General features: G+C 41.6%; 2 protein-coding genes across 3 annotated transcripts; one reads left to right on the top strand and one right to left on the bottom strand.

Annotated features, from left to right (window-relative positions):
- Positions 1 to 222: 222 nt before the first annotated feature.
- LOC110508663 (tRNA selenocysteine 1-associated protein 1-like) lies at positions 223 to 5,018 on the bottom strand. Its single transcript, XM_021589356.2, has 9 exons — positions 4,663 to 5,018; positions 3,837 to 3,934; positions 3,356 to 3,455; positions 2,845 to 2,897; positions 2,523 to 2,654; positions 1,904 to 2,023; positions 1,489 to 1,735; positions 1,297 to 1,342; positions 223 to 1,119 (listed from the first exon to the last, which is right to left on the bottom strand). Exons 1-9 carry the CDS (start codon positions 4,696 to 4,698, stop codon positions 977 to 979), a joined length of 975 nt encoding a protein of 324 aa, XP_021445031.1. The 5' UTR covers positions 4,699 to 5,018; the 3' UTR covers positions 223 to 976.
- Positions 5,019 to 5,111: 93 nt separating this feature from the next.
- On the top strand, positions 5,112 to 10,043 carry cdc20 (cell division cycle 20 homolog). 2 transcript variants are annotated; one of them, XM_021589355.2, is made up of 11 exons: positions 5,112 to 5,249; positions 5,559 to 5,781; positions 5,942 to 6,090; positions 6,176 to 6,272; positions 6,357 to 6,482; positions 7,255 to 7,451; positions 7,584 to 7,678; positions 8,580 to 8,814; positions 8,983 to 9,108; positions 9,320 to 9,437; positions 9,755 to 10,043. In XM_021589355.2, the coding sequence occupies exons 2-11, from the start codon at positions 5,583 to 5,585 to the stop codon at positions 9,931 to 9,933; spliced, it is 1,521 nt and encodes a 506-aa protein (XP_021445030.1). In that variant the 5' UTR covers positions 5,112 to 5,249; positions 5,559 to 5,582; the 3' UTR covers positions 9,934 to 10,043. The 2 variants fall into 2 exon arrangements, with proteins under 2 accessions (XP_021445030.1, XP_021445028.1); XM_021589353.2 differs by having other exon boundaries at positions 5,169 to 5,323.
- The last annotated feature ends 4,613 nt before the right edge of the window (positions 10,044 to 14,656 follow it).

Raw genomic sequence — 14,656 nt, 5'->3', positions numbered from 1 at the left:
GTGTATGTAAACTTCTGACCCACTGGGAATGTGACGAAATAAATACAATCTGAAATAAATCATTCTCTCTACTATTATTCTGACATTTCACATTCTTAAAATAAAGTGGTGATCCTAACTGACCTAAAACAGGGAATTATTACAAGGATTAAATGTTGGGATTTGTGAAAAACTTTAAATGTATTTGGCTAAGGTGTATGTAAACTTCCGACTTCAACTGTAGGTAAGAAGGAAAATTAAGATTTTATTCAAATCAGACCAAATGTGTTGAATGAAAATGTTAAACTTTGCATAAGCACCACTTTTCCTTGTGAAATTACAATTGGATAATACAGTCTACTACTGTACTTAAACAACTTCAACATCTTGTTTTTTTCCCCTCCAAGTCAGCTTTAATAATACAATTATTTCAAAAGCTACAGGCACAAAAAAAAGCTGACATGAATTACAAGTCTAAGACAAATAGACAAGTTGTATAACATGAAAATGACAGGTAAATGCATTTAAAAGAAGAAAAAAAAAGAAACCCACAGATTAAGCTAAAGTAAAGTTGAGATGCAAGCTTTTGAAATACAAGCTTAAATGTAAGTTTCTCATTTTTGAAAAATAGAGTTACACCAACATTTCTTTACATTTTCTTTCTGAAGACAAGATGGTACCCAAAACAGTGTGAAATAAAAAACAAAGTGTCTGGGAGATGACGAACATTGATTACTTGATATAATCAAATTAAAATGGAAGAATCAAGTTTCGGCAACAAAAAAAAAAGATCTAATAATAATAATAATCTAGAGAGACAGAAAAAAATAAGCAAAAGACGTGGACAATATATACAAATGGACAATAATGTAGCTCAGGAACATAATGCGTCTCTACTGGTAAATATTTTTTTTAAACAACGCTGACATTTTCTGTGTGACTGCTCTTTTGGAGAAAATACACTTCATACTAAATTCATAGGACAAGTGGAAACAGATCAGGAAGTGGAAAAAGGAGGGATTTTTGAAGTGATGGTATCCAGTGGCTGCCAGTGACAGTTCATTAGTGAATCATAGAGCTCCTCACTCCCCTCCATGTATTCTTTGTTCAGTGCATCCACATCCAGGTGAGGATTGGGTTCTGGCAGGGAAGAGAGGGGAATGAAGAAGAGTAAATAAGTCAAGAAACCAAGGGTTTTGAATGCAACCGAGTCAGGCAATGGTAACAATACATTTAAAAGGAAGAACAAGAAAGACCTTATATCTGAAACACATTGCATTTTCCTTTAGTGCATGTGAAAGTATAGAGAAGAGTTACCTTCTGCTGCCTCTTCTTCAGGCTCATCTGTGGACTCCTGTGTTTGCTAATGTGAAAAACAAGACAACACAAATGAATCATTGTGAACACCTGTTAGCATGAAAACCATTTTTAGACAGATTTCATTAGATTAAGGGACAGGTTATGGGAAATTATGAGGAAAGATCCCAGGAGCATGTAAGGAAGCCTTACCTCTGAGGAAGTCTGCATGTCTGTGGGCATGGGGGGCATGCCGATGGGAGGTGGGGGTCCCATCATCCCATGGGGGCCTGGAGGGGGGTACCCTCCATAGGGGCCGTACCCACCATAGTTGTAGCTGTTGTACTGGTCATAGCCCCACTGAGGGTAGTAATTCTGGTTGGGTTGTTGATAGTATGGCTGTTGGTAATTGTTGTGGTAGGAGTTGTGGTTCTGGTTGTTATAGCTGTTCATTTTATGGCTAAAAAGCAAGGAAACAGGAACACTTTATGTTAGGAGCAGTGGATGTCAAGTTAGGAGGACAATCACACAAAGTATATCAACTTTCAACAAAGACAGACCAGCATGACACTAATTGACCCTAATACAGTATAATTTATATACTTATTTCAGAAGATTAGAACCATACCTCTTGTTCACAGCTATGCTGATCCTGATTGGTTTCGTCCCCAGGCCTGAAGCATTCTGACACTCATCGATGGCTTTCTTCTGTTCGTTCTCATCTTCAAACTTGATGAAGCCATAACCTCTGCGAGATCAAGCAAAATGCTAAAACCCTGAGCACACATTCTGTCCGAACTCGCCGTATCATGCTAATCAAATGCGTAATTAATTCGAAAAACAAAAATGGTATGGTAGAACTGAAACTTGTTGTTTTACTTTTAATATGAAGTAGCATCACTTCAATTGTGAGTTGCTCTTGCTTACCCTACATGGGGAAAACAATAGTTTTAGCATAAATGTCAGAAACAAACTTTTCCAGTATTTAGGGGGAAATATACCAGTGGTAAACAGTGGTGAAGATACCCAACACAGTAGTATATATATATACACACACACACACACACATCCAATGTAATACGAAGTGTTATTGAAACAATTGTCTATTGTTAAAACGCCATGAGCTTTTACAAGGAATTTAAAATGTAATGAAATGTCAGATTAATTCAAATTGTGTTCAAAAGCAGGTGATGCATAACTAGCCTCACCAAATAACATGAATGTATAAGTCTGTTCAGCACACATACCTGGAGTTACCATACTGATCAGAGACCACTTTGCCTCCTTTGCAGGAAGGGTACTTCTTCAAGAAGAACTGATGAAGCTGGTAGTCGTCCACCTCTGATGACAGATCTCCCACAAAAACGGAAAATTCCGGGCTGAGGTTGCATAAAAGACAGACACAGAGAGAGGGATTACGAAGGTGAACCAACACAAAACCATCTAGCGGTTTCTTTCGCACAATCTTTTTTTCTGGAGATAGAAAATATCACACAGAACAGTGTGATATACTGCGGGTTCCAACAACAGAATCATGCATCAAATGAGGAAGAAAGTAAAACAGCTTACCCAGCCTCTGGCCGTTTCCCGTAAGTTGCATAGTTTAACTTAAACTTTCTGGGCTATACAGGAAGAAAGAACAAGCAATCAAGCACCTTCAAAGACAAATGCGTGTAGTAAGGACATATATTGCTGGAAAATAAAGAGTATATTATTAGAGAAGAACATTTTATTTGGTTTACATACCTCCACCACCCAGAACAGGCTTTATTCCATTCGTCAGTTAGTTCCTAACAGAGTTTATTCACCAGCTTTAAACAAAGTCAACTTACAAACAGCCTCAACCACCTTCATCAGGAAGAAAACGGAGCTCAGTAACTTTGCAGTAATGTAAATCTGAGATACTGTATTCCGTTCCATCAACCTCAAATTAAGGTGGGGGCCAATGCTAGCGAAGCTCCGCTATCAACAACACATTTGAAACTAAAACTAGAGGGTGGTTGTCCGCTAATACATCTTGAGTAAGTTGTTCAAATGAACTATGAATTTTAGAAATGTCAAGCTTATGATGAGTGCTCACCGGATTTGATCCAGGAACTAGCTTCCCATTCAGTTGGTGAACGCATCGGTCAACGCTGGTTTCGTCTGCCATTTCCACAAAGCAATAGCCCGCTGAACCACTGTAGAACAAGAGATTGTATTAGTGCCAACAGTGTGATACAACAACATTTTAGAAACGGGACAGAAACCCCCAATGTGGGGTAATAAATATTGCATTTTGAAATTACAGTATCAATTCACAGCTCTGTGGTAAGTAAACCAAGTACTTCCCTAAAATGACAACAGGAGGTTCTAGAACAACTGACATTTAAGGTTAGGATAGCCTGGCATTGTAGCTGATAGGGTTAAATTACTCACAATGTATTTTAATTACTGACTGATTCTAATTTGGTAAAGTAGTTGCTTGATATATAGCCTACATAAAATAGTGTGGACTATTTAAAAACAAGGAAACACATGGCATTACTTGACTACATTACACAGAGGTGTGATGAACGTACCCTGTTACTCTGTGGGTAATGATCTTAACACCATACGCCGTCTCGCCCATAGTGCTGAAGGCTTGTTTGATGAAATTCTCATCCATGTATGGGTCCAGCTTTGAAAAAGATTGTGTAGAGTTATCTGTCTGTAAGATATACACTTGCAAATATCCCATTCATATCCATGAAATATAAAGCTGGCTACAGTACAAGCCAGGAAATAGAGAATAGTGAGAGAAGGCCTGGTTAGGTTAGGCATAATGTTAGCAGTGTGGTTAAAGTTAGGTTTAAAATGTTGCTATAATTATGACTTTGTGGCTGTGGTAACTAGTGACGACCAAACATTTGTTGAACGTAATTCAATTCGTCAGACACTTCCGTCACCATGGAGTGGAGTTTAGTCAGCTATGATAACTAGTGACAACCCAAATGTTTAAACAAATGTCTGCTTGAGCTCAGGAGTAGCTGTAAACACGTTAGACTATTACCAAAGACAGGTTTAGAAACTCTTGATATTATTAGGTCCTCTACTACTAGGCCCAGCCAGGGCAGCGAGCTAGCCTAACTGTCGGGATTCGGGAACATTACTTTTGAGAAGTTACCACATTTTAATTCGGTACCTAATACATCACTGGCTGTATCTCTTGTCCTGTTTTTAAATGAACGTCCACATAACCATACAGATTATACACTTCACATCACAACAATTGGGGAATTTAGCTAGCTGACGTTAGCAAGCTAGATAACGTTACCAGATAGCTAGTCCCCTGTAGCTAAAGTAGCTGGCTAAAACGTTTGCCTTCAGTCAGTTAGTAACAAGAGGATTAAAACAGAGCGAACGTACATCACCCATCCAAAGGCTTGTCATCCTGTTGAACATATTGATGGTTTATTTTCGGGGTGTATCCTACAAACACGAATATGTAGCTACTAGTTAAGTTTTATAAATTGATAGCTCTTCCTGCTGAAACTGGTGCTACTGAAATCAAAGATGGTGAAGACCACGCCTCCGGAAATTCGGTTAGCTAAATAAATGGACTAGCATGAATGGACACATATTGAATTCATTTCCGCATTAGATTATGTAGGCGACTTCAAAATGATTGACTTTATAGATCAGTGTTAACAAAACAATAAACCTCAGTGCCAGTGGTTTGGACCTTATTTTCGCTAGGGGGCGATGTGGATTCTATCCGTCCTTCGAAGAAGTGTGACGATATTTTCTTTCGGCTTTGATTATTCAGGAGGGCAACGGCTACATTTTCCACCAATCATAGTAACGGATGCTATTCTGCTTCCATGGTAACCTCCCAAATCTTTTGAACAAACCAATCACGACAGCGCATTTAGTAATTTAAAGAAAGTTCGTCATTGGTTGTTGAAATTTTAAACCTGAGCTGCGGCAGAAAGGAACACGTTTCAGTGAAGTTTGTGAGTTGATTTTCCCTTCCAGTAGTTCTAAAAGTACATTTTTATCATCAACGACGTGTGGAATTAATTTTATAGTAAGTAGCTCACGTTTGTTAACGCCTACATTTAGGTTTTGTTGCATGGAATGTAAATCGTAAATGACGGAGAAAGCCAGCAAGTTTGCTGGCAAACGTTAGCCGTTCAATTATAGCGTCAGTGAATTCGTTTTCTACGGTTAGCTAACATGCACGTTTAGTTAACAAAATATATGCATTTGTTAGTGTAATTTTATAAACTACTTGGTTCTATTCTTGCATCGTTACCCTGTAGGAAGTCCGAAAGTCAGATTCAGACATGGCTCAATTTGGATTCGACAACGACATTCACAGCATTCTGAAGCTGGATATGCCAATCACAAACGCGCCCATGGCGAGGTGGCAGAGAAAAGCCAGTTCGTCGATGTCGACCAGCTGTGCCAACACCAGCGCTCTATCACCTGGCAAATCCGGAAACCGATCTCTTAGTCTGTCCAAGACGCCCAGTAAAACACCAGGTGACTAGCTATTATTTTTGTTTTTCATGTTGAATCTTGCTCTACAGTACTTGATTATGTGTACGTAGATAGTCTCTTTCAACTGTCTATGGGTGTGGCACTGTTAACAATCTGTTTCACCAAGGGTTCTATTACTAATCTGCCCTTCTCTCTTGCTCAGGTAAAAATGGAAAGACACAGTGCACACCTTCCAAGGCAGGTGGTGACCGTTTCATTCCCACTAGAAACAACAAACAGATGGATGTGGCAAGCTTCCTGCTCTCAAAGGAAAATGAACCCATGGACACAAACCCCTCAGCAGCAACATCAGTGAGTCTTTTCTCTAACATTTCCAATCACATTTGTTGTTGGTATGTTGTATTGTAGCTAAACACAGGCAAATTTGTCATTGTAGGAGAACCAGAAAGCATGGTCTGTTACACTCAATGGATATGACATTGAGGAGGCAAAGATCTTGCATCTGGGAGGAAAACCCTTGAATGCTCCAGAAGGTAGGCCTTCTGTTGGGAATGATTGTGACTTGATGTCAGTTGCTTGCTATCAGAATCTAGTGTTGAATTCTCTTTTCTTTGCAGGTTACCAGAACAACCTAAAAGTTCTCTACAGTCAGATTCCTACCCCAGTTTCCACCAAAAAGAACCGATACATACCATCAGTGCCTGACAGAATCTTAGACGCTCCTGAACTCCGAAATGATTTCTGTGAGTCCTGCCAATACTGTACTACAAATGTCTGAGGAGCAGGTACCGATTGACTTAATCTAGGGCTGTGTGTCATAGATGCTCCTGAACTTCAAAATGACGACTGTCTCCTAACACAGTAAATGTCCAGTAACCTACTTGGGAAGTAATCCTAGCTGTGGGTGTAACATGCGCCTGCCGTAATGCATAAATCCAGTGTTTTACATTTTAGTAATTTGGCAGCTGCTCTTATCTGTGGAGGGTGTGTGGGATTACTTCAGATACTCTTTGAGGAGTTTTGGTTGTTTTTGGAAGATGGACAGGGAAGATGCTGTCCTAGCTTGAGGTGGAAGCTGTGCCGCTTCCGGTGAGAAGTTCGTATTCTACAATGTTGTAGAGCATGAACTTGCAGGAGCGAGTCACTGCTTTGATGTTGGCAGAGAACGAGTGTTGTCCAGGGTCCGGCCAGGGTTTTTTGCATTCTGGAGGTGTCAACTGTGATGGGGAGGTAGGCCTTTCCCTGGAGGAAGAGTAGCTTCGTCCTGGCGAGGTTAAGCTTGAGGTGGTTGGCTGACATCCAAGCTGAGTTATCTGCCAGGCTGATATGACGGAGCTGAGTTACTTGGTGTATAGAGAGAGGTCCAAGATTTCAATGGGAGATGGAGTGACTAACGGGCCACATCAAGTTGATCTTGTCCTTTTGTCTTCAGACTCATCTAAATTCACTCAGGGTGGAGATGCGCATTCTTTTACTTTGTTAAAAAGCTCAATTTACCTCTGTCTGTTCCCACAGATCTGAACCTACTAGACTGGAGCAGCCGGAACCTTCTAGCAGTTGCCCTTCACAGCAATCTTTATCTGTGGGACGCCACCCAGGGTGACATCGTCCTACTGATGAAGATGGAGCAGGTGGAGGACTACATCTGCTCTGTGTCATGGATCAAGGAGGGCAACTTCCTTGCCCTTGGTACCAGTGACTGCAAAGTTCAGGTGAACTGTCTGCTGTGAACCTACCCAGCGCACATCTAACTGAATTGGGCCTCCAATGCAATTTTGTGGTGTTAAAGAATGATTTAATGCCTTTTTTGTATACATATCACCTGAATTTGTCGTTGTCCCTAGTTGTGGGATGTGGAGAACCAGAAGCGTCTACGCAGCATGTCTGGCCACACTGCCAGAGTTGGCAGTCTGAGTTGGAACAATCACATTCTTTCCAGGTAAAGTTTCATGTCTGGGGGGGGGGGGGTACGACTATATGAATAGTCAGTCCCACTTAATGCTTTTGCTGTGATTTTACTGTCCCGGACAATGTCCATGTTGTGGGCAAATTCTTAGGTCGTAAATGATCGTGGTACGTCTTGGCTCGTTCAGTGTGACATGGATCTGTCGCTTAGAGTACTGCTACATGCGGTCGTAGACCCCTTGAAGAAGTTATACCGTGTCCAATTTTTTTTGGGTGCTTTATCGCGCAGTGTGGCTGGTACGAGCAGATCCCAGCGACTGACAACTAGGAACACTGCCGGTACAGAGTATGCACAGAATATGATTCTTGTGAATAGTCAGATTAATTTAATAGTTCTATTTAATGTTTAGGCTACATACTGTGTCAGAACAATTTCCTGAATAGTCTTATTTACGTGACGCATCTGAAATCAGCCTACCTGATGGGATTATAATAAATGCACAATCGCCAATCAAAATAATGTTCTACCACAGCGACCATGCTATTTAGAGGTTATTTGAAAACGTTCTACAATGCCTACTTTCAGTTTTTTAAATTCAATATACTTGCGCATAAGCATAGTGGGGCTGGTGCTGGAACATGATCAACATGAGCTGGCTCAGATCAAATACACCACTGCAGTTGACGAAGCCTCGCAAGACTATCACAGAATGTGACGCCAGAACTGAAGCGAATTGTACATCTGGACAGGATGATAAAGATTTTAATTTGGTAACATCAGTGTGGCGTGACAAAATGTAAAAGATGGAATCCCATGTACAGTCTGCCACAGCCTTAAGTCAGTCCCTCCTGGATCTATTATTTTGGTTATGTTTGTGTCCAGAATGTTTTGATTTGGTGTTTTTATTAACCATCTTGTGATTTACCTTTTCCAGTGGCTCCAGATCTGGTCACATCCACCACCATGATGTAAGGGTAGCAGACCACCACATCTTCACCCTGTCCGGACACTCTCAGGAGGTGTGTGGGCTGGAGTGGTCCCCTGATGGAAGATACCTGGCCAGTGGCGGCAACGACAACCTTGTGTACGTGTGGCCAGGTGTGCAGGAGGGCAGCGGCCAAGGCAGTAATGCTGTCCACAGCTTCAATGAGCACCAAGGTGCAGTCAAGGTAAGCAAAAAAAAAGAAATAAATGTAATTATTGGTTAAATAAACTACCATGTTTGAAGGGTGGAGTTGGGATTGAATAAAAGGCCACAATTTGATGCACATTAAAGTCCACTCACTGTAAAGAGAAATGCCCAACCACAATGATTGTTTCTTACTAAAATTCCTTAGGCTTTGGCCTGGTGCCCATGGCAACCTAACATTCTTGCGTCTGGAGGGGGCACCAGTGACCGTCACATCCGCATCTGGAACGTCACCAGTGGCTCTTGCATCAGTGCCCTGGACACTCAGTCTCAGGTAACTGCACCCATCTTGATCCCTAGTGGGATTGTCTGTTCTGAAGTCTCATTCAATTTTGTGCTAGATGATATTCCACCTCCAAGGACCTGCTGCTCAGTCATAGCGACATGAATATTTGCATACCAGTCACTTAAAAAAAAAGTTTACTTTGCATAACTGCAATACCTTTACGATCAGACATTGACTGGTGGTCAAATCTGCCTTACAGGTGTCCTCTTTGAAGTTTGCGCCAAACTACAAGGAATTGGTCTCCGGCCACGGATATGCCCACGACAACGTAGTCATCTGGAAGTATCCCTCCTTGACTAAAGTGGCAGAGCTCAATGGTGAGTGTCTGGCCTGAAATGATGACTCTTGTAATAACTTTACACAGAGCTGTTAAGTTTGTCATTGATGGATCAGTTGACAAGGATAATTTTTTTGCCTAAAACTGCAAAAAATTTCAGTTTGACAAAATAAGTAGCTATAGTGTAAAGAATCATCTAAACTACTGAAGTCTTTTCCATAACCAAAAGGTATATCATTTTTCAGCTTTATGAAGCTGGTGTACAAAATTGAAAGTAAAATAGCACATGTTTCCAACTGTAGCCATTCTGGGGTCAAAGTTCAAAACTGAAATCTAAAACTCCCCCTCCCCCCAAAGGTCATGAGGGCAGGGTCTTGAACATTACCATGAGTCCAGACTGCTCGACTATCGCCACTGTAGCCGGTGATGAAACTGTCCGCCTCTGGAAGAGCTTTGAGCTGGATCCAGTCAAGAAGAAGGCCAAAGAGAGGATGGTGAAGTCCACCAGCAGCAGCATCCACCAATCTATCCGATAATTAACCTTTTTGTATTGTGTGTTCAAGTTAGTTATTGATCAACTCCTAATTCTTTACTAATGTACAAAATGTTTATTCACTGTAAAATAATAAAGATTGCCACTTTTAAATTTTCTTTGTTTGAATATTTTGCAGCCTTGCCACTCGATGACAAATCTGATTTTCCAGTTAAGAAAATCTTCAAGTATTATAACCTGGGTAGAGTGTAGTGAAATACTGTTCAGGCCCTCATTCAATGTGAAACAGATTATCTTTGCTGAAACCATATTAGCTTCTGCTTTTGAGTCATTTTTCTGTGGTTAACATTATTTTGAAGTACACCTGAGTTTATTGGTGATGCGCTAGTTGAATGTGGTCTTATTCATAAATGACTCTTTAACCAAGAATGGTGGTTTCTGAAATGCATAACTAGGGCTTGATTATTGATATGTCCAGATGGGATGGGTTCTATGTCATGTACAGAACACTTCTAGGCATTGTGATAACAGCTCAGGTCAACAATCCTCTGAAACTAGCAGTGTGACCACAGTAAAGACTACCTGGAAAACCAATGGGTGCTTTCCAGTAAGACATTCTGCAGAATACAAGATTGTTAATCGGTAGGTTTCTGAGAAGCACTTGTGCAGGAATGAAGATATTCTAAAATGGTGTCCCAACTAACCTTAGTCTCTAGCTAACTGTTCTAAACCTGGCCGGAGGCCAGGATGGTGTTCTAAGCTTGTTGGATGAGTGCCTAAAATGAGGCATGTATGACTAATATTCAGTACGCTTTGGTTTGATCTGCTCCTTTATGAAAGCCAAAAATGCAACACCCTTGACCCTGATGGTGAGGAAAAGATTGCAATGCCTGGGATGTGCAGACTACCACCAGAACACTGAAAAGATGCATGGAGAACAATAGAAAAAGTGGCCTTATCAAGAATGCTGCTGCAGACCAGATACAGGGCTCTAGCGCCACAATGAGAGGGTGCAGGCTGCCAACTCAGTGGAGTCTGCCACCAGCAGTCAGTGTAGTCAGCTCAGCTATCCCAATTGAGACTGTTCCTCAATCTAGGTTGGTCTAAACATGGCGGTGTTCGAAGACGTCCATTCCTGTCATTGAAAGAGATGTGACATTCAAAATGGGGCTACTTAATGTTAGATCCCTCAGTTCCTAGACAGTTATGGTCAATTAACTGATCATAATCTTGTGATTGACCTGACTGAAACATGGCTTAAGCCTGAATTTACTGTGTTAAATGAGGCCTCTCCTGGTTACACTAGTGACCATATCCCCGCGCATCCAGCAAAGGCGGAGGTGTTGCTAACATTTACGATAGCAAATTTCAATTTACAAAAAAAAGATTGCATTCTCATCTTTCGAGCTTCTAGTCAAATCAAATTTTATTTGTCACATACACATGGTTAGCAGATGTTAATGCGAGTGTAGCGAAATGCTTGTGCTTCTTGTTCCGACAATGCAGTAATAACCAACGAGTAATCTAGCTAACTATTCCAAAACTACTACCTTATACACACAAGTGTAAGGGGATAAAGAATATGTACATAAAGATATATGAATGAGTGATGGTACAGAGCGGCATAGGCAAGATACAGTAGATGGTATTGAATACAGTATATACATATGAGATGAGTATGTAAACAAAGTGGCATAGTTAAAGTGGCTAGTGATACATGTATTACATAAAGATGCAGTAGATGATATACAGTACAGTATATACATATATGAGATGAATAATGTAGGGTATGTAAACATATTAGGTAGCATTGTTTAAAGTGGCTAGTGATATATTTTACATAATTTCCCATCAATTCCCATTATTAAAGTGGCTGGAGTTGAGTCTGTGTTGGCAGCAGCCACTCAATATTAGTGGTGGCTGTTTAACAGTCTGATGGCCTTGAGATAGAAGCTGTTTTTCAGTCTCTCGGTCCCAGATTTGATGCACCTGTACTGACCTCGCCTTCTGGATGATAGCGGGGTGAACAGGCAGTGGCTCGGGTAGTTGTCCTTGATGATCTTTATGGCCTTCCTGTGACATCGGGTGGTGTAGGTGTCCTGGAGGGCAGGTAGTTTGCCCCCGGTGATGCGTTGTGCAAACCTCACTACCCTCTGGAGAGCCTTACAGTTGTGGGCGGAGCAGTTGCCGTACCAGGCGGTGATACAGCCCGACAGGATGCTCTCGATTGTGCATCTGTAGAAGTTTGTGAGGTTAAAGAGGCGCTGCTGCGCCTTCTTCACAATGCTGTCTGTGTGGGTGGACCAATTCAGTTTGTCTGTGATGTGTACGCCGAGGAACTTAAAACTTACTACCCTCTCCACTACTGTTCCATTGATGTGGATAGGGGGGTGTTCCCTCTGCTGTTTCCTGAAGTCCACAATCATCTCCTTAGTTTTGTTGACGTTGAGTGTGAGGTTATTTTCCTAGTCATGAAATCTATGCAGCCTACTCAATCACTTTTTAAAGCTACTGTTTACAGGCCTCCTGGGCCGTATACAGCGTTTGTCACTGAAATCCTATCGGACCTTGTAGTCATGGCAGATAATATTCAAATTTTTGGTGGCTTTAATATTCACATGGAAAAGTCCACAGACCCACTCCAAAAGGCTTTCGGAGCCATCATCGACTCAGTGGGTTTTGTCCAACATGTCTCCGGACCTACTCACTGCCACAGTCATACTCTGGACCTAGTTTTGTCCCGTGGAATAAATAAATATTGTGGATCTTAATATTTTTCCTCATAATCCTGGACTATCCGACCACCATATTATTATGTTTGCAATCGCAACAAATAATCTGCTCAGACCCCAACCAAGGATCATCAAAAGCTGTGCTATAAATTCTCGGACAACCCAAAGATTCCTAGATGCCCTTCCAGACTCCCTCCACATACCCAAGGACGTCAGACTACAAAAATCGGTTAACCACCTAACTGAGGAACTAAATGTAATCTTGCGTAATACCCTAGATGCAGTCACACCCATAAAAACAAAAAACATTTGTCATAAGAAACTAGCTCCCTGGTATACAGAAAATACCAGAGCCCTGAAGCAATCTTCCAGGAATATGGAACAGAAATGGCGCTACACCACTGCTCGATCATCCTATTTTTCCAACTTAATTGAGGAGAATAAGAACAATCCAAAATTTTTTTTTGATACTGTCGCAAAGCTAAATAAAAAGGAGCATTCCCCAAGAGAGGATGGCTTTCACTTCAGCAGTTATAAATTCATCAACTTCTTTGACGAAAAGATCATGATCATAAGAAAGCAAATTACAGACTCCTTTTTAAATCTGCGTATTTCTCTGAAGATCAGTTGTCCTGAGTCTGCACAACACTGCCAGCACCTAGGTTCAAGGGAGACACTCAAGTTTTTTAATACTATATCTCTTGGCACTGACTATATCTCTTGGCACTGATGAAAACATGAAAATTATGTGGGTCCACAGACCCACATAATAAACATAAACATAATAAACATCCACCGGATGTCACTAAAAGTAATAACGCCTCTCTTGAAAAAGCCAAACCTTGACAGCAACTCACAGCTTTCCTGAAGACGATGTATACGAAACGTTTCAGTCTGGTTTTATTTTTTTATTTTATTTCTACCCCTTTTTCGTGGTATCCAATTGTTGTAGTAGCTACCATCTTGTCTCATCGCTACAACTCCCATACGGGCTCGGGAGAGACGAAGGTTGAAAGTCATGCGTCCTCCGATACACAACCCAACCAAGCCGCACTGCTTCTTAACACAGCGCGCATCCAACCCGGAAGCCAGCCGCACCAATGTGTCGGAGGAAACACCGTGCACCTGGCAACCTTGGTTATCGCGCACTGCGCCCGGCCTGCCACAGGAGTCGCTGGTGCGTGATGAGACAAGGACATCCCTACCGACCAAGCCCTCCCTAACCCGGACGACGCTAGGCCAATCCTGCGTCGCTCCACGGACCTCCCAGTCGCGGCCGGTTACGACAGAGCCTGGGCGCGAACCCAGAGTCTCTGATGGCACAGCTGGTGCTGCAGTACAGCACCCTTAACCACTGCACCACCCGGGAGGCCCTTCAGTCTGGTTTTAGACCCCATCATAACACTGAGACTGCACTCGTGAAGGTGGTAAATTACCTTTTAATGGCATCAGACCAAGGCTCTGCATCTGTCCTCATGCTCCTAGACCTTAGTGCTGCTTTGATACTGTCGATCACCACATTCTTTTGGAGAGATTGGAAACCCAAATTGGTCTACATGGGCAAGTTCTGGCCTGGTTTAGATCTTATCTGTCGGAAAGCTATCAGTTTGGCTCTGTGGATGGTTTGTCCTCAACTGTAAATTTCGGTGTTCCTCTTGGCTCTGTTTTAGGACCACTATTGTTTTAACTATATATTTTACCTCTTGGTGTTGTGATTCGGAACCATAGTGTTAACTTTCACTGCTATGCGGATGATACACAGCTGTACATTTCAATGAAACATGATGAAGCTCCAAATTTGCTGACCCTGGAAGCCTGTGTTTCAGACATAAGAAGTGGATGGTGGCAATTTAAAAAACTTTATACTCAGACAAAATAGAGATGCTAGTTCTAGGTCCCAAAAAACAAACAGATCTTCTGTTGGTACTGACAATTAATCTTGATAGTTGTACAGTCGTCTCAAATAAATCTGCGAAGGCCCTTGGCGTTACAGATTTTTTCCATCTACGTAACATTGCAAAAATCAGAAACTTC

The sequence above is a fragment of the Oncorhynchus mykiss genome, chromosome 28, assembly GCF_013265735.2.
Source record: "Oncorhynchus mykiss isolate Arlee chromosome 28, USDA_OmykA_1.1, whole genome shotgun sequence".
NCBI classification, from domain to species: domain Eukaryota; kingdom Metazoa; phylum Chordata; class Actinopteri; order Salmoniformes; family Salmonidae; genus Oncorhynchus; species Oncorhynchus mykiss.
Note: the sequence above shows the minus strand (reverse complement) of the source record. Positions and strands in the feature narration are given on the sequence as shown.